The sequence below is a fragment of the Bombyx mori genome, chromosome 16 (assembly GCF_030269925.1).
Source record: "Bombyx mori chromosome 16, ASM3026992v2".
NCBI classification, from domain to species: Eukaryota; Metazoa; Arthropoda; class Insecta; order Lepidoptera; family Bombycidae; genus Bombyx; species Bombyx mori.
This window is the reverse complement of record NC_085122.1, coordinates 2,861,959-2,886,044: the sequence shown is the minus strand read 5'-3', so window position 1 is coordinate 2,886,044 and position 24,086 is coordinate 2,861,959. Positions and strand designations below refer to the sequence as shown.

The following is a 24,086-nucleotide window of genomic DNA, read 5'->3' as shown; positions in this document are numbered from 1 at the left end:
TGAAGTATGTACCAAATTTTATTGTTTAATGCAACGTTAGTTAATAATAATAATACACAGTTCAAGTATTTAAAGTCGAAAATGCACTTTATCGCGCAACTCCAGAGGTTGAGTTTTGGAAAATTGACAAAAACTCGGGAGTATAGCCGGTTGCATTCAATTTTGATATAAGCAGCATATTCGGAAGCTCGGGGCGCGTCGGAAAGCTTATCTCGTTTCCGACTTGTGTCGTATTATTGTCTCTGCATATTTCGCGTCCATTGACTCTTATAATCTTGACGCGCGGTATCGGCTGGGCATAATCGTAGGACGTAACAAACCTTATAGTTTCTTCACTCTTTGCACTATCAAAGTTGAAATATTTTTTTTTATCGATTAAGAATTCTTGAAAGTTTTCGGTCGAGGTAGTCCCGCTGTCGCTCTGTAATAAAACAAAGTCGGGCTTCTAATTCGAACAGCAGCGAATGATCTATAAAACGTTCGAGTGTCTGACACAACCTTTGAATAGGTGCTTAAGAACATAAAGACGCAATGAGTAATTATTCCCTTATATTGGTGCTTACGATCTAATAAGATTCAATCATCAAGATTGCATAGTGGTCTTTTTTTTATTGCTTAGATGGGTGGACGAGTTCACAGCCCATCTGGTGTTAAGTGGATACTGGAGCCCATGGACATCTACAACGTAAATGCGCCGCCCACCTTGAGATATAAGTTCTAAGATCTCATTATAGTTACAACGGCTGCTCTACCATTCAGACCGAAACGCATTACTGCTTCACGGCAGAAATAAGCAGGGTGGTGGTACCTACCCGCGCGGACTCACAAGACTCACAAGAGGTCCTACCGCCAGTAAAAGAGGTCCTACCACCAGTACAAGAGGTCCTACCACCAGTCGCTATCGCTCGAGGATGTCAGCAGCATCAGACACCAAGCTGCTGTCTACTGCTGAGGACTCTCCTCAAGCCTCGTTTGAAGAAGGACATGTTATAGCGCTCGGGGAACACCGTGGAGGGGAGCTCATTCCAAAGCCGGATGGTACGTGGCAAAAAGATCTCTGGAAACGCACTGTGGATGAACGCAGTGGCTCTAGGTAGTATTTAGTATTTATGGTATTGTTCGAAAAATTACCGTAACTTTCTATAAGGGTACATCATACGCTTCATCCTGCAAGCCACGACGGCTGTAGTAAAAAAAGTCTTACGCCAAACACATGAATTTTGCGATTCAATGCGATGTAAATCCATAAGTAGTCTTCGACCATTTCAGGAGGCAGCACTAATACGCCATGCCACCGATCTGGTGTCGATGGGGATGTCTCGTAAGTGAAATACTCAGGACACGGAGACGTCAATGGTGCTTGTACAGTTCTCGTCGCCACAGCCAAAACCAGAGAGACCACACCGAAGATCTGAAACATGAGATCTCGTTAGTTTTATTGGTAGCGGGTTTATAGGTAGTGATCTATTTCAGATTTTCTTCTTTTGCAAATGGGTCGTTTTCAATTTTGCTTCCCAAAAAAGTAACGATTTCATGAATTTAAACTTTCTCTAATTTTCCATTTTTTTTGTATTTAGGCGTAGGCAGAATAAAAAAATGCTTCATGACAATCAAGTTAATCACTCATTTATTGATAATATTATATAATATTCATTTATATTTTTATTTTACGCATTTGATAACGCCAACACGGATGACAATTTGAATAGGAACTTTTTTTAAAAGCCTACAAATCGTACTTCTTTTATTTGAAAATTCGGAACGTTTGTTCAGACTATTAGTGATCCCGCAGTAGTCGAAATTCGACTATAATTAAGAAAAATTATAAGTTTGAACATTATTATGTTTCTAATACTCCTACACAGGAAATCACAGATTTCACCAAGACTACACTCTAGACAGATAATATTAAAGATAAACAATATTAATCTATTCTCAATTTGACCACAGTCTTTAAGCAATAACAAAAGTTTGACAATAAACAAAGAGTATTTATCTGTGAGTGTGTGGGTGTGTCAAATACACGGTGTTTTTTTTATTGATTTAATGTTTTTGCCTCACGTATTACTACTGTTTCATTTCCGAAAACAGTACACCTAAATAAAATAAGATACAAAATTGAATTGAGACCTTAACTTTTGAAGTCAAGGGATACATTCACGAGTCACTATAAGACATTTGAAGCAGTAGTATCTTCCGAGAAATCTTGAGCTGGTGCAGTCAGCGGCTTGGCTCGGTAGGCAGCGGCTTGACTCTGCCCCTGGCATTGCTGACGTCCATGGGCGACGGGAACCACTCACCATCAGGTGGCCCGTATACTCGTCTGCCTACAAGGGCAATAAAAAAAAGAAGGTGGGACGATAAGACAGCGCACTCTACAAGCTCATTAAATTAACACAAAGAGTTAATTATTTCAAAACACAACATGACCTTCACATTACAAACCGATCTTAGGTCTCGGCGTGTATTAAGTTTACAATTTTCCTCTTAAACACAAAATGAATTGAGCAAAAACCAGAAATAATAATGTTTCTTAAAAAAAATTCAAAGCGTCTTCGTCTTTTTCCTTCCCCCTTCCCACATTAAAGTGTAAAAACATACTGTATATCTTCATTCTAAATAATATTAACATACATACCAAAATTCGTTTAATTATTATTATATATATATCGAAAAAATGTTGACTTACCGCTTTAAAATAAATCATGTTTGTTTCGAGTTTTGATTATAAGATTGCTTTATTTATTCTTCAAACTTTGTTGCTCAACACGTGTCTCCGCCGCGGCTTGTATACTACAACTGCAGGAATATCGTTTGAGGATGCGATAAACGAATAGGTTTTACGTGATTTTAATTATCTCATTTAGGATAGATACCCGTTTTTTTAAATACATATTTTATTCTGAACCTCAGCTAAACATTTCGTGTAGGCGCATATTACATGACCTAGGCTTTTTGGCCCGTTTTCGACTGTCTTCAACGCAGCAATTAGAAAAAGATGAACAATCTACTGTATGCGTATAATAGCAACCAAGAACTGACAACCTAAAAATCAGCAATTTATCAATTCTACACTATATATTTGTTGAATTGCATATTAAAGCATAATTCAACACAGTTACTACATCAGGAACATCTATTGAGTAATAATAATACCATTATGTAATAATTATTAATTATATTCATTTATTTATGATAAAATAGCAAATAAAAACACTTTACATAATACACCACAATCATCCACCAATATTCCACAAACATAATAATATTTATTTAATGATGTAATAATTATACTTATCTTCCAATTCAAAACGTCCACACTTATACACAGTATCAAGCCAGAGCGAGAGCTCCGCACCGCCCGACGTCTCAACCGAGAATGAATTGGTCGGCGCAGGGGCTTTTGTAGGCGGTGACAAACAACTATGCGTCATACTTGTTTGTCATCGCTCGAACGTTGGCTTTAATTTAAAATTGTATTTACTGCAATTATTTATAAATATATTATTACTTAATTTACTAACATTATTTGTGTTATATATCTATACATAGGCATAAACTATCACGCGCGAGTTCATGTCCATCGGGGCCAAAGACGACGCGCGGGGACAGCTCGCCCCACCTTCACCCACCTGCCCGCACTCGTCTGACGTCGAGTGTTGTCCTTGACGGTTGTGACGCGCGTTTATCGATATCGAAAATCTACGTTAACGCTATTGTGTTATTTAACCATGACTACTCCGCTTCCAACAAGTACAGATTATTCTATTCCTATTTCCGCCGTAAAGCAGTAATGCGTTTCGGTTCGATGGGTGGGGTAGCCGTTGTAACTATACTGAGACCTTAGAACTTATATCTCAAGGTGGGTGGCGCATTTACGTTGTGGATGCCTATGGGCTCCAGTAACCACTTAACACCAGGTGGGCCGTGAGCTCGTCCACCCATCTAAGCAATAAAAAAATAAATAATAATAATAATATACTGATTCCGACTCTGATCTGTCGGTTGTCTTTTCATTTGATGGTGATTGAATTGGAATTTAAAAAAAAAAATTCTCGATTAAAATAAACAACAAAATTACTTATCACATTATTATTTTATTTCATAAAATGCAAAATTACCTTAAGTTACATTAAACTGATTAAACCAAATTGACAGTTGTTGACTAAATCGGTGGTTAATATCGACATTACCATAGTTAGCTAGGTCACAGCACTACCGCATTTCTCAGGATGGACATGAACTCGCGCGCCTACAGTAAACTACGAGACAAGCCGCGCTTTTCGTAAACTTGATACTATATATGAGTTGTCTATTATCAAAGGTGGCAATCTGTGCATTTGGACAAAAAAATGTTATTGATATGTCAATACAGATTGATTTGAACCTAATCGTGTCCTTCAAAGAATACGGTTCAAAACCTGCATTAAATAAAGGTTAATACTTAACCTGTTATTTATCTAAGATGTCGTTCAGAAGAGTTTTGTGACTGCCAATGGAATACAAAGTCAATAATTCGTTTTTCTAATTTACCAATAATTGTCCAAAAGTCACATTGCCGGCTTTGATAATAGTCGACTCATATGATAGCATAGGTAAGAAAAAAAAGTAATTTAATTTAAATTATGTATGCGCGGGCAAGCATTGACTCCACGTTCGCTTCCCGAGCAGTAGTTACTCTTTTTTCTAAATTCGTTTCCAAATCCGAGACAGTCTTTTTAATTTTTTTAATTTAATATTAATAATGCGTTCTATGTTTTTAATTTAACTTCAATTAAGTTTACCCCATTCAAATAGCTGAAGAAGTTTTTTTTTTGTTATGGTCCTCCTGTAAAATTGCAAAAAGCAAAAATTGCGCTTACCAAACAGCCATACCAGATATACCAAATAGCCTTTCGTCCCTCGATTAGATTTTTTCCGAATACGTGCGATGTTTCGACTCCTTTTAGGAGCTCTTGTGAGTCCGGACGGGTAGGTACCACCACCCTACCTATTTCTGCCGTGAAGCAGTAATGCGTTTCGGTTTGAAGGGTGGGGCAGCCGTTGTAAGTATACTAAGACCTTAGAACTTATATCTCAAGATGGGTGGCGCATTTACGTTGTAGATGTCTATGGGCTCCAGTAACAACCAGATGGGCTGTGAGCTCGTCTACCAAGTGAAGCGATAAAAAAAAATTCAACAGTCTAGATAAAGGAACAACTAGATCTGACTTTATAGCTCTTAGAATCTCGTGTGTTCTTTAACGATCCAAAGAAGCTTAATTTCCACGTGAGTTCATTCATACAGGGTGTTGCGACTGAACGCATCATGCTCGTAAACTTAAACTATATTTATTACAGAAAAATTTAAAAATACTGGTAAGGTCAGCCGTGCGATTCTGTAAGCGTTGTTTAACAAACTCGCACGTGAATTTGGTGTGAGTTTTTAAATTGGCATTCTGTAAATTTCATTGTAGTGCCGAATCTACACTAGCGCCCCTCGCGGGTGAATTGAACTAGCAAGCGTGAGTTTTTTTTACTAAAATGTATGAGTTGACGTTGATGTTGAGTTTGAAACGGCATTCTGTAGTGTAAATCACGTTGAATTTCGGCAAGAACTTCGCATCGCAAAATCATTTTATTTGTCAAATCAAAAGTTAGTGTTTTAAGTGTTTCTTGTGAGTGAGAATATACGAAAACGTTATAAATCGCTGTTAATTATTAAAAAAATACTATTAATTAACAAAATTGCACTTTAAAATAACTATTCTTCATCGATATTTTATGGAGCGTATGTTTTTATTGAAAACATTGTTGAAAGAGGCTGACGCTACGGATCAGCGTGAAATGCGTCGACAAGCCTACGAAATTCACAATTTATCACTTTTAACTTGAGATGACGACTATGTAAAAGTATAAAGAAAGTGTATAAATTGTCGAAGGATATATGATCCTTAACCAGTTAGGGTGTGAATTACACCCTTTGACGAAGACCACTAAAAGCCATTGAAAAGGACTTTCAACTCTTCTAAAGGTAGGTATTCCATGTGGTAAGATTGTGTCTTTATGTACAAAATAGGTACTTTAAAACATATTATTAAAGTTTGCTCATTTGTTTATATCCAACTCTCCCATTATTGTAAAACAATGCCACTAAACTAATCTACCAAAAATATCTTGAAAGAATACAAATTAGATTCTCTAATAACTATGTGTATTGTTTATTGATTATTTCTTAGTTTCAGTTATTGTGCACCTTGTTTATTTGGGCAAATGAAGTTACCAAAAAAATCATAAAAGAAAATATAAGAACATATTTGTCCCAGATATCCCAGTGTATATCTGAGGTTGTGGAGGCTCTGAACAACCCAGCAACTATATATAAATATTTAAGATTCCCGCAGAATGCTCAAGAATGGCAAAAGTTGAAGGAAAACTGAAGAAAAAAGAAGGTGGTTTAAACTAAATAATTTTTTTTTTTCTTCATAAAAAAGTACCAATATTAATCTAATGCTAAATATTGCAGTTTTTGTAAAAAAATTAAAATCACTTTGGTTGTTGGGTGTATTGATGGGACGTTGGTGGCCTTAAAAAGACCTGCCACCAATAAAAAATGTTTTTACTGTCACAAAGGCTATCATGCCAGAAAATGTACAATTTGTAAAGCCATTAATATTTTTCGAAATTCTGATGATATGTAATCCATAAACGAAATGTGTATTATGAACTATGTATTCAGATTGTATTCGTTTCAGTTAAATTGAATTGTGTATATTGCTTTAAAGTTATTGTGAAATTTAGTATTTATTTTAAATAAACTTTATTCAGTTATAAAAAAAACAAAATAAAATCTACTAAAGATTAGTCAATGACAGCAAGTAATGACCATTATAAATAATTAACATCTTTTCGGTCTTTCTGTATATGCTCAACGTTCCAACCTTATGACACCTTTTGCTAATTTTTTTTTCATTTCACCATCTAAATGGTTAGACGAGCTCACAGCCCACCTGGTGTTAAGTGGTTACTGGAGCCCATAGACATCTACAAATTAAATGCGCCACCAACCTTGAGATATAAATTCGAAGGTCTCAGTATAGTTACAACGGCTGCGCCACCCTTCAAACCGAAACGCATTACTGCTTCAGAAATAGGCGATAATGCTATGCTAGCTAATACCTGCTAATAATGGCTAGCTAATGCTAATACGGAGAGAGATACTCCTGAAGCTTTGTAGCACCACCTTCATTCCACTGCCCGTAACTCAGTGAAAAGAACAATAGTTCTGTTAAAGAGTAGATTCAGGTGTTTGCTGATCCATAGGGTGCCAATTTATCACCCTGATAAGGTAGCAAAAATAGCTGTTGCGTGTTGTGTTTTGCACAACATTTGCAATTGTGCAGAGCTGCCAGTTCCCATAATCTCAAATTATGAGATCACATTTAAATTATGGTGGTCATGTTGAATTACTTTGTTAAATTCTACTAATTAGCTTACTTGAGTCGTCTATTATCAAAGGTGGCAATCTGTGCATTTGGACAAAAAAATGTTATTGATATGTCAATACAGATTGATTTGAATATAATCGTCTCCTTCAAAGAATACGGTTCAAAACCTGCATTAAATAAAGGTTAATACTTAACCTTAATATCTAAGATATCGTTTAGAAGAGTTTTGTGACTGCCAATGGAATACAACGTCAATAATTCGTTTTTCTGATTTACCAATAATTGTCCAAAAGTCACATTGCCGGCTTTGATAATAGTCGACTCATATGATAGCATAGGTAAGAAAAAAAAGTAATTTAATTTAAATTATGTATGCGCGGGCAAGCATTGACTCCACGTTCGCTTCCCGAGCAGTAGTTACTCTTTTTTCTAAATTCACTCACTTATAGTGTGAAGTAACTCACTTATAGTGTGAAGTAACTTCAAATATAAATTAATGATTTATAAAAATAGTTTTATTATAGTTTTATTCAATAGTTATATACAATAATTTTGAAATTTGTTTGCATCAGTAATATGTGGAAATACAGGTTTAAAATTCCTAGCTGCATATGCTAATTCCACCAACAGTTCATCCTTCTTGCAGACTGTCGACTATTTATTTCCCCATGGTTGTTTAAGTTATATATCCTGGTACTGTGTAATTTGTTGTAATTTGAGTACACTCTGCTTTTCATTGAAAAGTGGTGAAATAGCAGGTCAGGTGTTGAGGTGCTGAAAAAAAATAAATTTATTTAAAAACAAGGTTAGTTAAAATACAATGTTTAGAATACATACAAGAAAAGGTTTTTATTAACAAGTAACAGCATTATGCACAAATCAATGTCCCTAATATGGTTGTTCACTGAATAGGTACTTTGCCCTGAATAAACACTTACCTAACAACCCAATGTCTTGACTAACATGAGACCTACTGTGGCTGGAGCTACTAGTAGTAGCATCACAATAAGTAGAAGTCACTTGCATTTAGTTAGGGGAGGATGACTGCAAAACCCCGGTCGGCGGTGTATCGCGTTCCGACCCGGCAGGCTGGTTCTGGCCCAGCGGGGTATCCCGGAACACCAGCGGCACCGCCCGGGCGGCCTGGTAGGGCCGCCGTACCGCGGAGACTGACGTCGTTGGTCGTCGACTATCGCCTCGACGACCCGTGGGTCGGGCGTCCTCGGGGTGGCGCCGCGTGTCTGGTTGTAGTGTTGACCGCGGGAACCCCCCTACTCTGAACGGGTTCTGACCCCGGACGGAGATCGGACGTCGGGTGTAAGAGTGCAGGGGAGTCGTTTAGTGGGTGGGCCCTAAAATCCTTGGGCCCGCGATCTGCTCTCAACACCTGCAGATCGTTGAGTCTCACATACCCCGCGCGCCCTCTAGGCGCGGGGACCTCGTAGGAGGTTCGGCCCCCAGCCCGAGAAAACTGCAAAATAGGTGATTCTTGATGCAATGCTAAAAAGCCAATAAATATTAATTTTTAAAATGCAAGTTTTGTTTAGGTATTTATTTAAGATAATTAGGTATAACATAGATACCTGTATGTTTGGGATTGTTCCAATACTGATACATTTTCCGAGTTGGCAATAAATTCTCCTTACAATATTCTTATGATGTGGATTAGTATTTTCAATCTGTTGTAGTTCCTTAAATATAATAAAAAAGGTTATGCCTAAATTTTGTTCATTTATTTTAAACGGAGTATGCAGCCTTTAACCTACATAATGTCAGTTTAGTCAATACTCTGGAACTGCCTGCCACCCCTGTACCAATATGCACACCCTTTACCATAAATAGAGTCACCTCTGCATCAATAAAAACATTCCAACAACATCAATCCAACTTGCAATACCTAAATTGTTAATGATTTGATTTATTTAATTCAATATAATTTTTTTTGCTGGTGAATTTGAGATACAGATAAATTACCGATATTCCCTCTTAAAATAGAATATCAATAAAAACGTAGTAGATAGATTTATCATACATAAATAGATGTTAACATGTCCTAAATATTTCTCCGGGAATGGATCATATCTGACAAGAGAATTTAGTTCCAATATTTTTTAATATCCTTGTTATCTTATTGAACATGTTGAGATACGATTAAACCTTTTGTTTCGCTAGCTTTTAATCCAAAACGTCTATCAATGCCTCTATTTGCACCAATGTCGGATGAGAAGAACGCTCGTTAAGTCTGTTGGTAATATATTGAAATTTTAGATTAAAAAACAAATGGATGAACCATTGATAGCCTCAAAACTAACTTTTACTTACCTCATAATTTTTTATTTAACGTTAAATTCACTCACAAAGTAACAAAAAATCTAGAAAAAGCAAAATAAAAACTTCCGACTGCTTGAGATTGTTTTGAAAACAATTAAAATTTTGTTTTTTAATTCTGGTATTCGCCAGTGCACGCAAAGGAACTTAGCGTACATCCAGAAATTACAATTAATTTCATAAATATATGACTTTTAATTTTCTTTTTAGATATATTAGATGTGGCTTTAACACCAAAGCTTAAATTCATAGTATTTTCTTACAGAATGCTTATAAATACAACGAAAAACTGAAACCGGTAAGCTTCGATTTACATTTGCGTGTTTACGGCTATCCCTAGTAGTAGTATAAACAAACTTCGTTGTCACTTCACTTCGCTCGAGGCAGGGTAATTAAGATTAGTGTTTACAGAATGCCAATTCAAGGTCATTCTATTGCGAATGCGAAGTGATGGAGAATTTCGTAGTGAGATGCGAGTTCTTGTTTGACTTTTAGAGAATCGCAAGGCAGGATCTTAATCTAGATGCGAGATGCACTGACTTCCGAAAAAAACGGACTTCTTAGCAATTCTCTATTTCTACATGATGATAGATAATCATCACCAATTTTTCCACCAAGCTTTCGTCACTATCTAAGTTTGATGATAAGCTATGTTGTAAGTATGGGCACGCTGTGTAGGTGCAGTGTCTTGGTACCACGGATCCATCAGATCCAATAACCTTTGCATTAGACGCCTTCAGCTCTAACACTAGGAGCAGGCTTAGGGACCCTGGTAACCGTACTCGTCGAACTCGACAAAGAGGTCGACGTGCAACCTAATCCATGCATCAGCCCGCTGAGTTTCTCGCCGGATCTTCACAGCGGGTCGCGATTTCGATCCGGTAGTGGATTCATTCGCGAAGCAGCTGCTCTTGGGCTGTTAGGTCACCTTCGGAAGTGTTCGGGCAACTGTTAGCAAATCCCACCCTGCTGGCTGAGCCTCTGCTCGCCCACTTGTCCTGGTGAAACTGGAAAGTCCTCCGAGCCACCAGTAATCCTTCAATCATAAAAAAAAACTTGGTATAGTCTTGCCTATAGATAGATGTAGCAATAAAGCCTGTTTTACCACTTGAAATGGGTTTTATTGTATGTAGGTTGTGTTGATTAAAATTAACAGTATTCGGATTGAAGGTGAGTTAAATTTAGTACTTCTTTTGTCTCAGTTGATGCTCAACTTTTGACGTTAGGGCATCAATATGATCCGAAAATTAGAGCTGAGCAAATTAGACACAGCGCATTAAAGAAATTTTAAGTCTGTGAATAGATTAGAGAGAGAGAGAGAGAGAGAGAGAGTATTCTTTATTGTACACCAAAAAACAAATAAACAGTGCGATACATTAAACACAAAAAAGTACAATTGGCGGTCTTATCGCTAAGAGCGATCTCTTCCAGACAATCATCAGGTGGACAAGAATCATTTGGAAACGAACTAGTAGTTTTTATTAATAGTTTTTTATTAGTAGTTTTTATTAGTAGTTTTTTTGCATGTTGAATTTTTTGTTAGTGAAACCAAGAGCGTGCTCATGGTCCATCTGATATTAGTTAACTTGAATGACGACATCCATGTTGAGACTTCGGAGTATAATCTCAATTGAGTTGTAAAACGACGGTCCCTTCAAAACAGTATCCTGACTGGTTTGCCACCGTGGAGACTAGAGAGTGGAACCTGCTTGTACGGGATTTCAATTCAAGATGACTAGAACCGTGTACGTACGTTCATATGTACTTAAATAAATACAAAAAGACTTAGTTATTCGTTTATTCCTATTCGTTGACATCACAAGAAGTCGTAGACGTGCTGTTTGATCCAGGGCAGGTGCTTGGCGACGTCCGTGAACAGGGCGTGACTCTGACAGGCGTGCTGCAGCTCGGGCGAGTAGTAGAACGAGAGCACGCCGCGCAGGTACCATTTGTTCCTCACTCGGACCATCATGCCGCCCCCGCTGTCGTTGTGGCAGTTACTAGTGCCTGGAACACACAGTCCTCTGCTTCGTGAGTTTCCTGTGAGGTCAGGACTCGTCGTGACTCACTATTTGACAAAGATTCGCAGCTCGAAACTATCTCATTAGACAACGAACTGTTTATGAAACTTGTTGAACTTACAAGTAGCTACTTCCAAGTATTCACGTCTAGATTAAGACCACTGAGAATCAGACCTCAATCAAATGATTGTGAAAAAAATGTCTATAAATTTTATAAGAGATCATTTTCGAGGGTTTAAAGATACTAGTGAATTTTATTTTATTTTTTATTTTTATTGCATAGATGAGTGGACGAGCTCGCAGCCCACCTGGTTACCGGAGCCCATAGACATCTACAACGTAAATGCCGCCACCTACCTTGAGATAATATGAGTTCTAAGGTCTCAGTATAGTTACAACGACTGTCCCTTCCTTCAAACTGAAACGCATTACTGCTTCACGGTAGAAATAGGCAGGGTTGTGGTACCTCCGTGCGAACTCACAAGACGTCCTACCACCAGTTTGATCATCTATAGCAAGGGAAGGGAAGCACTTGGTGGTAGTCTGTGCCATGCGGTCCATGCCACCCATGACCGAACACTGTGGAGGAACGTCTCATCTAGTCGCGATCCTCAGCAGTGAGGGAACGATAAAGAAAAAGAAGGAGAAGATCTATAGAATTCAATTTAAATGTAAATATTTCACGAATCGTTTGTAGGCATGATTTAATCGTCGTTAAAATGGTATAGATTTTCTACTAAAACAAGTACGTACCATTGACATATTTCGCGCAGTAAACCTTATCGGTTAAGTAGTTCGCCAACGAAGCATCGTGAGCTTGAAGACAGGACTGCGTGTCCACCTCGGACATTTCGATTGTAGTTAATAGTTCATTTTGTTCTCCAGACTGATCGAAACCCCAGCCCGCCACCTGCAAGAAATCGCCGTAACATACATAGATAAAATAGAATCATTGCAAACAAAAGTTTTAAAATTACTCGTAAATAAAAAGACAAAGGAGATTACTTTAACTAAACTATATAAAATATCTCAAATTTTACCGGCTAGCCTGAAACATAAATATCTTCTACTTGTAAACAATCATAGTAAACACGATCGTTTCACTAATTTGGTGCAACATAAAAGTGGCACAAGGTCAATGTCCAAAGGTAAATTTGAAATACCCATGGTGCAAAATTACTATGGAGATGGAACGTTAAAAAAATGAGCTCCATACTTACTCAATAGTTTACCCGAGGACATAAGACGTGAGCCTGCACTTGCTAAATTTAAAAGTTTATTAAAAAAAACACTTGTTAACTACGTTGTAACCATTTACGTAAATTAATTTTATTAATATAACCTAATTTAATAATAATAATTTATAAGCTACGTTTATACAAAGCGAGCGCTGGTGACTTGCAGTCAAACTGCGTAAGCAGTTTTGCGGGGAATGGTTTAAACGAAAGTGTAACTGTTTATGAATATATTACTTTTTTTTTTATTGCCCTTGTAGACAGATGAGCATACGGCCCACCCGATGGTTAGTGGTTACCGTCGCCCATGGACTTCAGCAATGTTTTTATTGCGAGAAGAAGATATAATGTTGGCATTACCACTCCAGTTTTCGCGAGGTGCTTCTCGGGTACCGGCGTCTGCGGCCAGAGACACGCCGGCCTAACCCAGGTAGAGTATGTTACTCGACGTTGTAACTCCACAATGCTCAGGTCGTTTCTGAATGTTTGGTAGTCGAACTCCGGATGAACTTTGATATTTTTGCTTTCAACCTGTCACATGTTAAAAATATGCACTTCAAACTTTTTAAACTTAACGAATTTTATCAATAAAGGAACTTTTTTTTCCTACCTATTCACTGGTAGCCTAAGAAACTATTCCAACTACGACCGGCCGGTAGGAGCTCACGGGCTTAACCTGAATTTACTAACACTAGCCCTAGCAAGAGCAGCGGTTCGCAGGATCTACCACCGGATCGGAATCGCGACCCACTACGAAGATAAGGCGAGAAACTAAGTGGACTGTGTCTATGGGTTAGTTTGCCGGTCGAACTCTTCGTCGTAATCGACCAGTTCGACGAAGACGGTGTCTGGTGCTTGAGGGTCCTAAGGGAACCGAGAGTGAATTCGGTGGATCCAACAAGACATGCTTCGGGCGATGGCGGCTTTTTGTTGCATTCAAGACACACGAAATTCTCTGGTCAACATATACCTAGTGGATTATGGTTATTAAGTTAATTGTTTGTGGGTGTCCGTTCCTACTTAGGGAAGCAAGGAAGCATATCTTGGTCAACAAGGCATACTTTAAGCTATTATCGGACTCGGGCGCCGAAGGACAGACACACTCTTGATAAGCCGGGGTAATATCTTGAGCGGGGAAGGCGATGCGAATTTGGTTACATGGGGACTCACCGCCCGAGCAAGCGGTTGAGTCTATACAGATTGGTGGTAATGTATATCAAAGATGCATGCGTTAGTATGTTTGTACCGGCACGAGCTGGGGTTAAGGATGAATAAAAAATGTTCACCGAAACACAAACTAAAACTAAATTCAATTATTAAGTCGATTAAGGTAGACCTCACTATCACAATCAATCGCCTTCTTGAGGTAATCCATTCGTGATGGGTGGACGAACTCACAGCCAACCTGGTGTTAAGTAGTTACTGGAGCCCATAGACATCTATAACGTAAATGCGCCACCCAACTTGAGATACTCAACAAATGTTCATCGTGTAGTAAAAATCATACCCGCAAAATGATAATCTGCGTAATTACTGGTGTTAGGACCTTTTGTGAGTCCGCGCGGGTAGGTACCACCATCCTGCCTATTTTTGCCGTGAAGCAGTAACGCGTTTCGGTTTGAAGGGTGGGACAGCCGTTGGAACTATACTGAGATCATATAGAACTTATATCTCAAGATGGGTGGCGCATTTACGTTGTAGATGTCTATGGGCTCCAGTGACCACTTAAAACCGGTGTGCTGTGAGCTCGTCCACCCATCAAAGAAAAAAAAATAATAAGCAACAGGAGAAATACTTACCAAAGTGTGTTGCTGATAAACGGTTTGAACGTACAACCGCGGCTGGCCCGCAAAAATTGATTCGACGTCTTGCTCAACGGTCTGACCGAGAACCGTGAGACAATGAGCAGCCGTGATCACGTGTCTCGTCGAAACCAAGGTGCCACTACACCGATACTTCCGTTCAACGTCCTGACGAAGCAATGAAAGGTATTTAAAGGCAGTTAGAGAGACAGTGATACAGTTTGACTGGTGGTAGGACCTCTTGTGAGTCCGCGCGGGTAGGTACCACCACCCTGCCTATTTCTGCCGCGAAGCAGTAATGCGTTTCGGTTTGAAGGGTGGGGCAGCCGTTGTAACTATACTGAGACCTTAGAACTTATATCTCAAGGTGGGTGGGCGCATTTACGTCATAGATGTCTATGGGCTCCAGTAAACGCTTAACACCAGGTGGGCTGTGAGTTCGTCCACCCATCTTAGCAATAATAAAAAAAGAGTTAGTATGAACATACGTCAACTTAACCTAATTTAGGTTTAGGATACCTAAATAAATGGATGGCGGTGCGTGATTTGATCCCGATAGTAATTAACTATTTCAACGAAATTTTCAAACATTATACTTACATAATATAAACTACTGGCTGTCCACCTTGATATTGACACTTGCCAAGGCCATTGTATAGACTCGATCGCTTCTCCTATGACCAAAGGTGATTTTGCGTATATTCTACCACAATGGCTCTGAAAACAATAAGTCACAACCATGCAAACCGTATGCACGTACTACTACTACTACTACTACTACTACTACTACTACTACTACTACTACTACTACTACTACTACTACTACTACTGCTGCGCTGGCGCTACCCGAAGTGGGTCTTGGCCTCCGACAATAAACTTTGCCATTCATCCCGACGCTGCGCAACACCTTGCCAGTCCGACACTTGGAGCTTCCGTAAATTTCCTTCCACAGCGTCAGACCAGCGGTACTTGGGCCTCCCTACGGGGCGGCGTCCCTCCGGTACACCCGTTTCGCAGCCCGATCCTGCTCCATACGTACTACATGCCGGACCCATCCGAACCTCCGTGCCTTCATCTCCCCCAGAATATTTGGCTCACCAAAAAGCCTCTCCACATCCTTATTTTTCCGGACGTGCCAAGAACCGTCTTTATGCACGTACAATAAAATGAAAATGTAGAAATCTCTTAATCAATAATACACAACACGCAATGTACAGTGAAACAGTAAATAAGTCAGCCGATGTGCCGGCGTTCTCGAGCGACGCTGAGGGACCACTGACGGCTCTTACTTGTAACCGATCAACTTGACTGAGCCTCAACCTATCAGTGATGTTCTGTGGGACTAATTCGACTCACCGAACTATTCTTCCAATGACTGGCGACCTTTTGGAAGACGGGCAGCCGTTGTACTGTTAAAAGTGAGACCTTAGAACTCATGTCACAAGGTGGGTGGCGGCATTTATGTTGTAGATGTCTATCCGGTAACCACTTAACACCAGGTGGGCCGTCAGCTCGTCTACCCATCTAAACAATTCCCATAATTTTCACAATACCAATAAGTCGTGTTTTTTTTTTACCAATTTTTACTTCCTAATGTTCATGTTGAGACTATCCATTTTTGTGACCTCAGAAAGCCCCGTATGGTGTATGAAAGGAAGAACTTATTAGCAGACTTATTTGTTGCATCACTTAATGTTGGCGGGACTGAGAAAAGGATAAACTAATTAACTCACCCCGAAGCTCTTTGATATACCTTTGAATTAAACTCTCTAGAGTTTTATATGCATATTGATTAATTAACAATATTCTCACAATTTTCATTTTAAGCAACGACACCTAATTTTTTTACTGCCATTGTTGTTTATTCTTCTTTTTTTTTCTTGACTTTGTTTTACTTAGAGCGTTAACAGATGGCGTGAATAGTGTGTTAAAAAAGGAATAAGGAAAAGTCTCAACACTTGTAAATACGTTAAAGTTGAAATTAATGCTACGCAATATGTTTATACCATTCAATTCAGGTTATTTATAGATAAAAACCTGTTGGTAAAATTCCAATGAATTAAATGATCGTAGGTAAACTTCCTTTTTTTAAGGGATTTTATGACCCGGTAACTAAGACCTTTAGGTCATGTCTTATTTTAATTTACCTTCTTATTTTTATGAAAAATGATAAAATGGAGTGAAATGAAATAAAGGTGATTAATTTGAGACATTAATCAACTGGGATGAAATTAAAACAAATCAGATGAGATGTTATGAGATGAAATATAATCTCAGTAAATTGGTGGTCATTTACTGAGATTTTTTCAGTGAACTTTATGGAGGATCCCGAGAAGTTACGTCCAGCGGCTTTGTTTCATTTTCCCTCATTTGTGCTCTTTCACAGATATTAAACAGTTAATAAACCACCGTTATTACACATTTAAACCGGAAGAAACACTAAATACACAAAATAAAACAAATCGCAAAACTTCACTCCTCGCGTTCCCGCCAAAAAGTCCAATGGTAGGTAAAAGGTTCGTAATTTATGTTGCCAATTTATGAATGAACCGATATGGAAGCGGAATCCGGGAAATACAAATCGCACGTAATCATACCGAATCTGTCCTTAACAACATAATCTCTATATATAAAAATGAATTGCTGTTCGTTAAGTCTCGCTAAACTCGAGAGCGGCTGGACGGATTTGGCTAATTTTGGTCTTGAATTATTTGTGGAGGTCCAGAGAAGGTTTAAAAGGTTGTTTTAAGTTTATTTTATACCAAAGTTTAGGTCTTTTATTTATCGATTGAGGCACTACGAAGTCTGCCGGGTCAGCTAGTATTAATTAAATTAGAAGCAAAATGAAACATATAACTTTACGCATAAAGGATATTATCAGAAGAATAATTTCTAATGGAACTTACGTGTTCACTATTGTTGTGATAGTTATTAATTGTATTCGGCAACATAAAGGTCACTGATCCTCCTAATAAATCCTCTACGTCTGTGTTTTCACTGCAAATAGAGAGAGGGAGAGATAATTTATACTTTATTGCACACCTAGATATAGAACAGTTCAATTATATGAATACGTCCTTACAACCGATCATTATAATTACCCGCGCTATCGCGAGTCGTGATTGCTTCCCAAGATGATTTAAAAAAAAATATATAGGTGTTTTCCTTATTATTATATTCACTGTTTTTAAAGCACATGCTATTTTTTGTAGTGTAAAATATATCATAATTTTGTTTTTTTCTTTTCAAAAGTTGATGATCGGGCTATTTCAATTTGTTAAGAAACTTTTAAATGTTTTTTTAACTATTTTAATAACATTACTATGTAAGGCTTGTTATGATATAGCAACATACTTATTGTTTAGCATTGGAGAATTTTATATATTGTTCGTTTGGAACTTTTACTCCTGGGGTGGGTCTTTGATTAATGTTAAGATCTATATTCTCGTATGTGTAGGTATTTATGTATTGACATGTTAATTATTATGCTGTGGTTTAAGCCGTGGACTATTAATACTGTTGGTTATTATTTATATGATCTATTTTTTCTCTCTCTCTAATGGCTAATTTAAAGATTTTTTACCAGAACGTTCGTGGTTTACGTAGTAAAACTAATTTGTTTTATAGAAACATTATTTTATATGATAATGATATATGTCTTAGTGAGACATGGTTAATTTATTTATGACTCGGAGTTGTTTGATGAGCGTTTTGTTGTTTACCGTTGCGATCGGAACTATAACTCTCGAAATGATTCTTTGGGTGGCGGGGTACTTATTGCTGTGCGTAGAGGAATTACCGTTTTTAATTTAACCTGTCTTCCTTCCAACAGAAACCGATCAGCTGATATTATTTCGATAAAAATAAATATTAAGCACAATAATGTTAGTAAACTACTCCATCTTGACTGTTGCTATTTTCCTCAATGTTCCTCTCAGTTTGAAGATGAAATTAGTTTTTTTGAGGATATTTCTGACACAATTATTACCAATCCTGGTGACGAATTTTTGTGCGTCGGCGATTTCAATATAAGGAATGCTTCTTAGGAGCTGATCGGTGTTGGTGGACCTGCTAGACTCTTGAATAGTGATCGGTGGGACTCACTTGTCTTTGGTCTTTCTAATTTTTTAGCTTTTAATAGTTTTAAACAATTTAATTCGATTTCTAATATAAATAAAAGATGCTTAGATTTAGTAATAAGTAATTGTGCTTGTAAGGTTATTCGTTCGTCCCTTCCTCTTGTATCTGAGGATGATCATCATCCAGCTTTAAGACATTCTTTGTCACTTGTAGCATATAGAAAAGCTATTTTAAAACTTTTATAAGGTTATTTAGCCCGATAAGTAGTATAGTTGATGTATAAAAATAATATGTGCGTATTGTGTTGCTTTTGTTTTTTTGTAATTTAAATTTCTAAATTTCTCTTCTTGTTCACTCTCTACTTATATGTGATTTTGATTGTGGAAACATTTTTGGTTATTGTTTTAGCTATATTTTTTTAAATATTATCTGTTTGTATTGTACTGTTTGTTTCCCAAATAAATAAATAAACTCAGCGGGCTGATATTAGCTTTATTAACAGCTACTGAAACCAAGTCACGCTCTGCTGCTTGTCACAATCGCATTAATGTGTTAAGAATGCAGAAATTACAAACATAAAATATAAATATTCATTTATATATTTATAATTATAATTTATAAATATAATAAATTATAATTTGCGTAATCACTGGTGGTAGGACCTATTGTGAGTCCGCACGGGTAGGTACCACCGCCCTGCCTATTTCTGCCGTGAAGCAGTAATGCGTTTCGGTTTGAAGGGTGGGGTAGCCGTTGTAACTATACTGAGACCTTAGAACTTATATCTCAAGGTGGGTGGCGCATTTACGTTGTAGATGTCTATGGGCTCCAGTAACCACTTAACACCAGGTGGGCTGTGAGCTCGTCCACCCATCTAAGCAATAAAAAAAAAAAAAAAAAAAAAAAAAAATAATTATAGATGTACTAGCCGTACTCACCCGCTTCGCTGAGCATTTAAAATTAAGATTATTATATATTGTCATTATTATTAGGGAGTCAAACACTCATATAAATATTAGCCTATCCATTAAGTACATGTATTTTCTACATAGATACCAAGTTTCAAGTCAATCGGATGCATGGTTCAGTAGTTATAACAGAACATTCGTAAAAACCACTGTAGATTTATATATTAGTATAGATGAAGTTAATACTTACATCTTTTTTGTTGAATTAGACTCCACGCCGGCCTTGGTAGTGCTTTGTATATGATTTGTTGAGTTTCTAGAAGTTTCCTCCTCCGAGGATGGTGGCGGAGCACCTGGTCGGTAAGGACATCCAGTCATATCAGTCCCGTGGTAACGATACTGTGAACGTCGCAGGATCAGAGAGTCTGACGGCCCGCATATTTTGTGTCCATTAAACAATATATATTTTACTTTAGGCGGAGCCATCGTAACCTTATATTCAACATAAAACTGTACTTTCTTCACTTCGCCGGGGTTGATTACGAAATCCGTTCTGTTGATCATAAATTCGAATATGTTCTCCTGCGTCACGCTTCCTAAGCAGTTCTAAAAAACATAAAAATTAAGATTAATTAATACAATTCAAATTGGCTAAAACCTCCCATTTTTTTCCCTGGCAGCCTAAGGGGGTGTTTCAACTACGCCCAGACGGGTAGGTAGAAGTCGTCGTGGCCTAAAGGATAAGACGTCTGGTGCATTCGTATCTAGCGATGCACCGGTGTTCGAATCCCGCAGGCGGGTACCAATTTTTTTAATGAAATACGTAGGTACTTACCAAATGTTGACGATTGACTTCTACGGTGAAGGAATAACATCTTGTAATAAAAATCAAACCCGCAAATCTATAATTTGCGTAATTACTGGTGGTAGGATCTCTTGTGAGTCCGCACAGGTAGGTAACACCATCCAGCCTATTTCTGCCGTGAAGCAGTAATGCGTTTCGGTTAGAAGGGTAGGGCAGCCGACGTAACTATACTGAGACCTTAGAACTTATATTTCAAGGTGGGTGGTGCATTTACGTTGTAAATGTCTATGGACTCCGGTAACCACTTACCCCAGGTGGGTTGTGAGCTCGTCCAACCATCTAAGCAATACCTATATAATAATAAAAAAATACTAACACTAGCCCTAGCAAGAGCAGCGGTTTGTAGAATCTATCATCGGATCGGAATCGCGAACAAATGAAATCAAATCAAATAAAAAAAATATTCAACATAAATGAAAGTACATACTTGTTGAACGTCAAAAGAACTACCCACTGAAGACCCACTTTGAAGATCCGGCGAGAAACTCAGTGAGCTGTGTCTATGGGTTAATTCACTCGTCGAACTCTTCGTCGTAATCGATGGGTTCGACGAGGACGGTGACCGGTGCCTGAGGGGTTTGAAAACACCGAAAGTGTATCCGGGGGATCCGACAAATTTAGACAATATTTCGGGCGACGGCGACTTCACGTTGCCCTGTTGACGGAGTCGCATAAGTAAATAACGACAAGAGGATTATCGTGTCGCACCGCTTTGTCAAGGTAACGTTCTGACGTTAGCTTAGAATACATACGGAGCGGTTCTAAATTTGAAGGGTCGTGAAGGTAGACATTTCTAACATACCCTGGTGAGCTTCCCATAGAGTTTTTTTTTGGTACAACTTCCCATAGAGTCTATCATGTGTTTCTGTACGTAGCTCTTTGGAATACAAGTAGAATCAGAATTCAGACAGCGATGAAAGCAAAGATTCACCCCATAACTCAAATATTACGTTTTATTACATGATAATGAAACATGCAACAGCGTTGAAATATCGCGATCTCACAAATAAAAAATAAAACCGTAAGTATCTATAGCCCCCAAAAGTTGTGATGTATTTGATGTTAGAATTTAATTTGATATCTCCGCTCGGTACATGCAGACAAAAGGCAAGCAAAAAATGTGTAAAGTTCATAAGTTCTACTTTAACCACAAAACACGAAGTTTTTACCTTAAACGCGATAGTATGGTTGTCGAAATGTACTCTTAACCACAACGAGTGGATAGTGTAGTCGCTTGATAGCTTGATAACGCCGTACCATCTACCTGGATGCTGTATGCTTGTGTCGTATTCGAAGACACTAGGGCACGGAGACACCAGCGCGGGCTGCGTCTTCTTTTGAGCTGACACCAGTAGTATGAGCAGCAGTGAAGGGATACAACTCTAAAATTATTGCTTATTACTAAGTACGGGAGGATATATTTGGGATAATCCAGTGATGTGTCTTTGATCAGTGCGCCACTCGCAATCGGCGGAAAGTTCCTTCCTTCTCCCGTAGCCGTCGTCAGTACATCCTCGCCTCGGGAAGACACTGAGTATTACAACAGGTCTTTTGCAAAAGAGATTTAAAACGAGGCCAACGTGGTAGGCGCAGCTCGTCTCACAACCTGAATGCTGCTGTTTTTTTGAGACATGAGGTCACAATATTATAGTAGGTTGACGCTGTTTGACAGAAATCGGAATGCGTGGAGCGGAAGCTTTGAAGTCGTCGTGGCCTAAAGGATAAGACGTCCGGTGCATTCGTGTTGAAGCGATGCACCGGTGTTCGAATCCCGCAGGCGGGTACCAATTTTTCTAATGAAATATATACTCAACAAATGTTCACGATTCACTTCCACAGTGAAGGACTAACATCTGTAATAAAAATCAAACCCGCAAAATTATAATTTGCGTAATTACTGGTGTTAGGACCACTTGTAAGTCCGCGTGGATAGGTACCACCGCCCTGCTTATTTATGCCGCGAAGCAGTAATGCGTTTCGGTTTGAAGGGTGGAGCAGTACAAAAAAAAAAAAAACAATTTGTAATTTGCCCACTTTGATTTTTATTACGAAACTAGCGACCTGCCCTCGCGTCGCTTCGGAAACTGTAATTTATTATTGATTTCTCCACTATTTAATGGATGTTATTATACATATAAACCTTCCTCTTCAATCACTTTATCTATTAAAAAAAGCCGCATCAAAATCCGTTGCGTAGCTTTAAAGATTTAAGCATACATAGGGACAGACTGATATAGGGACAGAGAAAGCGACTTTGTTTTATAGTATGTAGTGATGCTAGTCATTTATCACGGAAGTCGTGAAAATATATTGGATTACGAGATTTAGTTGTAAGAATGAAATTTGACAAAAAGTTTGAGCACCGATATAATTTGTGGACTGTCTAAAGTTTCGACTGAATCGGTAAATAATACAAACTGGACAAAGCCCCCACAACAAACCCATTTAATAGTTTTCATTACCGTCAAACGGGGTTAATAGGAATCGAGGGGTGAATGGGGATAAAATTGGGATTGAAATATTCGTTTGAATAACTCTGAAAATCTACTAACCATAGCTTAAAAAATGGCAAAAATGTATAGGAGAATAGTTATTTTTTGAACTGGCAGCACCTATTTGATATGAAAGTAGAAATAAATTATCAAAACAACATTCTGAAGTTGCTTGTTTGAAAGTCCACTAGAAGTTCATCATTTACTCGATCGATTTAAACAATGTTTTTGTGATTTTTGTATCGGAACAACTATATCAGCGAGGTTCACGTTTATTCTGGAGTCCGGATACCATAATGTAATAAATAATACAAACTGGACAAAGGCCCCACAACAAACTCATTTAATATTTTTCATTATCTAAAAGATGAATACGGCAAAAGCTACAATGAGATCGATAGGTACGTAGTATGTAACAACTTAAAAACAGCCTTTGTACGACCAGAGACCGATCGCGAATGGAATATCAATATTTTCCTTATACCCCTACACCGCGTACGAAACATTTTAACTGCTTAACTCCAAACTTCCCTATTTCGAATATAAAAAAGAACTTACCGCAATTGATATAATATTTAAAAAAGTCATTATTAACTTCTCGAACTTGTTTTGTGGGGAAAACTCCGTAACACCTGCAGACAGATTTGTGGCAATTCAATGTTCGACAATCTCAGTGTTGCAATTTTAAAATTTAAAACATCCGTATTATTAGGTTGGAAGGTAAAAGGTTTTAGGTTGTTTATTTTAGCTAAGCACTTGTTGTAAAACTTATCTCCAAGCTTTGTAAGGTCAAGCATTCACATTGTTACGTTTAAGGTATGCAGTAACACCTTGGACTGGAATATCGTTCTCTCATATATGCAATAGAAATAAATTTTGTTCCTTGATCTATAGAAAAGTTGCTTTGAATCGTAATTTTAAAAGTTAT

The 24,086-nt window shown here is 38.0% G+C and overlaps 2 protein-coding genes and 2 long non-coding RNA genes across 12 annotated transcripts; 1 reads left to right on the top strand and 3 right to left on the bottom strand.

Annotated features, from left to right (window-relative positions):
- LOC101746057 (uncharacterized) lies at positions 1-3,428 on the bottom strand. Of its 2 annotated transcripts, none has more exons than XM_038016292.2 (4): positions 3,299-3,428; positions 2,690-2,812; positions 1,205-1,411; positions 1-421 (listed from the first exon to the last, which is right to left on the bottom strand). In XM_038016292.2, exons 2-4 carry the CDS (start codon positions 2,705-2,707, stop codon positions 89-91), a joined length of 558 nt encoding a protein of 185 aa, XP_037872220.1. In that variant the 5' UTR covers positions 2,708-2,812; positions 3,299-3,428; the 3' UTR covers positions 1-88. The 2 variants fall into 2 exon arrangements, with proteins under 2 accessions (XP_037872220.1, XP_021205515.1); XM_021349840.3 differs by lacking the exon at positions 3,299-3,428 and adding an exon at positions 2,877-3,266 and having other exon boundaries at positions 2,690-2,799.
- A 1,922-nt stretch (positions 3,429-5,350) lies between these two features.
- On the top strand, positions 5,351-7,939 carry LOC134200315 (uncharacterized). Its single transcript, XR_009975161.1, has 2 exons — positions 5,351-6,013; positions 6,219-7,939. It is a non-coding gene; the product is annotated as an uncharacterized LOC134200315 (long non-coding RNA).
- Positions 7,921-10,649, bottom strand: LOC110386806 (uncharacterized). Of its 3 annotated transcripts, none has more exons than XR_009975162.1 (3): positions 9,750-10,649; positions 9,011-9,669; positions 7,921-8,201 (listed from the first exon to the last, which is right to left on the bottom strand). It is a non-coding gene; the product is annotated as an uncharacterized LOC110386806 (long non-coding RNA). The 3 variants fall into 3 exon arrangements; XR_009975163.1 differs by having other exon boundaries at positions 9,011-9,118; positions 9,750-10,630; XR_005245606.2 differs by having other exon boundaries at positions 9,011-10,649.
- Positions 10,650-11,537: 888 nt separating this feature from the next.
- LOC105842889 (proclotting enzyme) lies at positions 11,538-23,899 on the bottom strand. 6 transcript variants are annotated; one of them, XM_038016288.2, is made up of 9 exons: positions 23,717-23,857; positions 21,836-22,048; positions 20,052-20,407; positions 17,720-17,810; positions 15,414-15,530; positions 14,811-14,981; positions 13,372-13,542; positions 12,530-12,686; positions 11,538-11,762 (listed from the first exon to the last, which is right to left on the bottom strand). In XM_038016288.2, the coding sequence occupies exons 1-9, from the start codon at positions 23,744-23,746 to the stop codon at positions 11,572-11,574; spliced, it is 1,497 nt and encodes a 498-aa protein (XP_037872216.1). In that variant the 5' UTR covers positions 23,747-23,857; the 3' UTR covers positions 11,538-11,571. The 6 variants fall into 6 exon arrangements, with proteins under 6 accessions (XP_037872216.1, XP_062528911.1, XP_062528910.1 ...); XM_062672927.1 differs by lacking the exon at positions 13,372-13,542 and having other exon boundaries at positions 23,717-23,869; XM_062672926.1 differs by lacking the exon at positions 15,414-15,530.
- Between the last annotated feature and the right edge of the window lie 187 nt (positions 23,900-24,086).

Coding starts and splice junctions, on each gene's coding strand:
- LOC105842889 (XM_038016288.2), bottom strand. CDS start 23,746: ATGACTTTTTTAAATATTATATCAATTGCG. Junction 13,543..14,810: donor TTTATCAGCAACACACTTTG/GTAAGTATTTCT, acceptor AACATGTGACAG/GTTGAAAGCAAAAATATCAA. Junction 11,763..12,529: donor CTGCGCGAAATATGTCAATG/GTACGTACTTGT, acceptor TGTGTGTTCCAG/GCACTAGTAACTGCCACAAC.
- LOC101746057 (XM_038016292.2), bottom strand. Junction 422..1,204: donor GCAAAATTCATGTGTTTGGC/GTAAGACTTTTT, acceptor GTTTTATTACAG/AGCGACAGCGGGACTACCTC.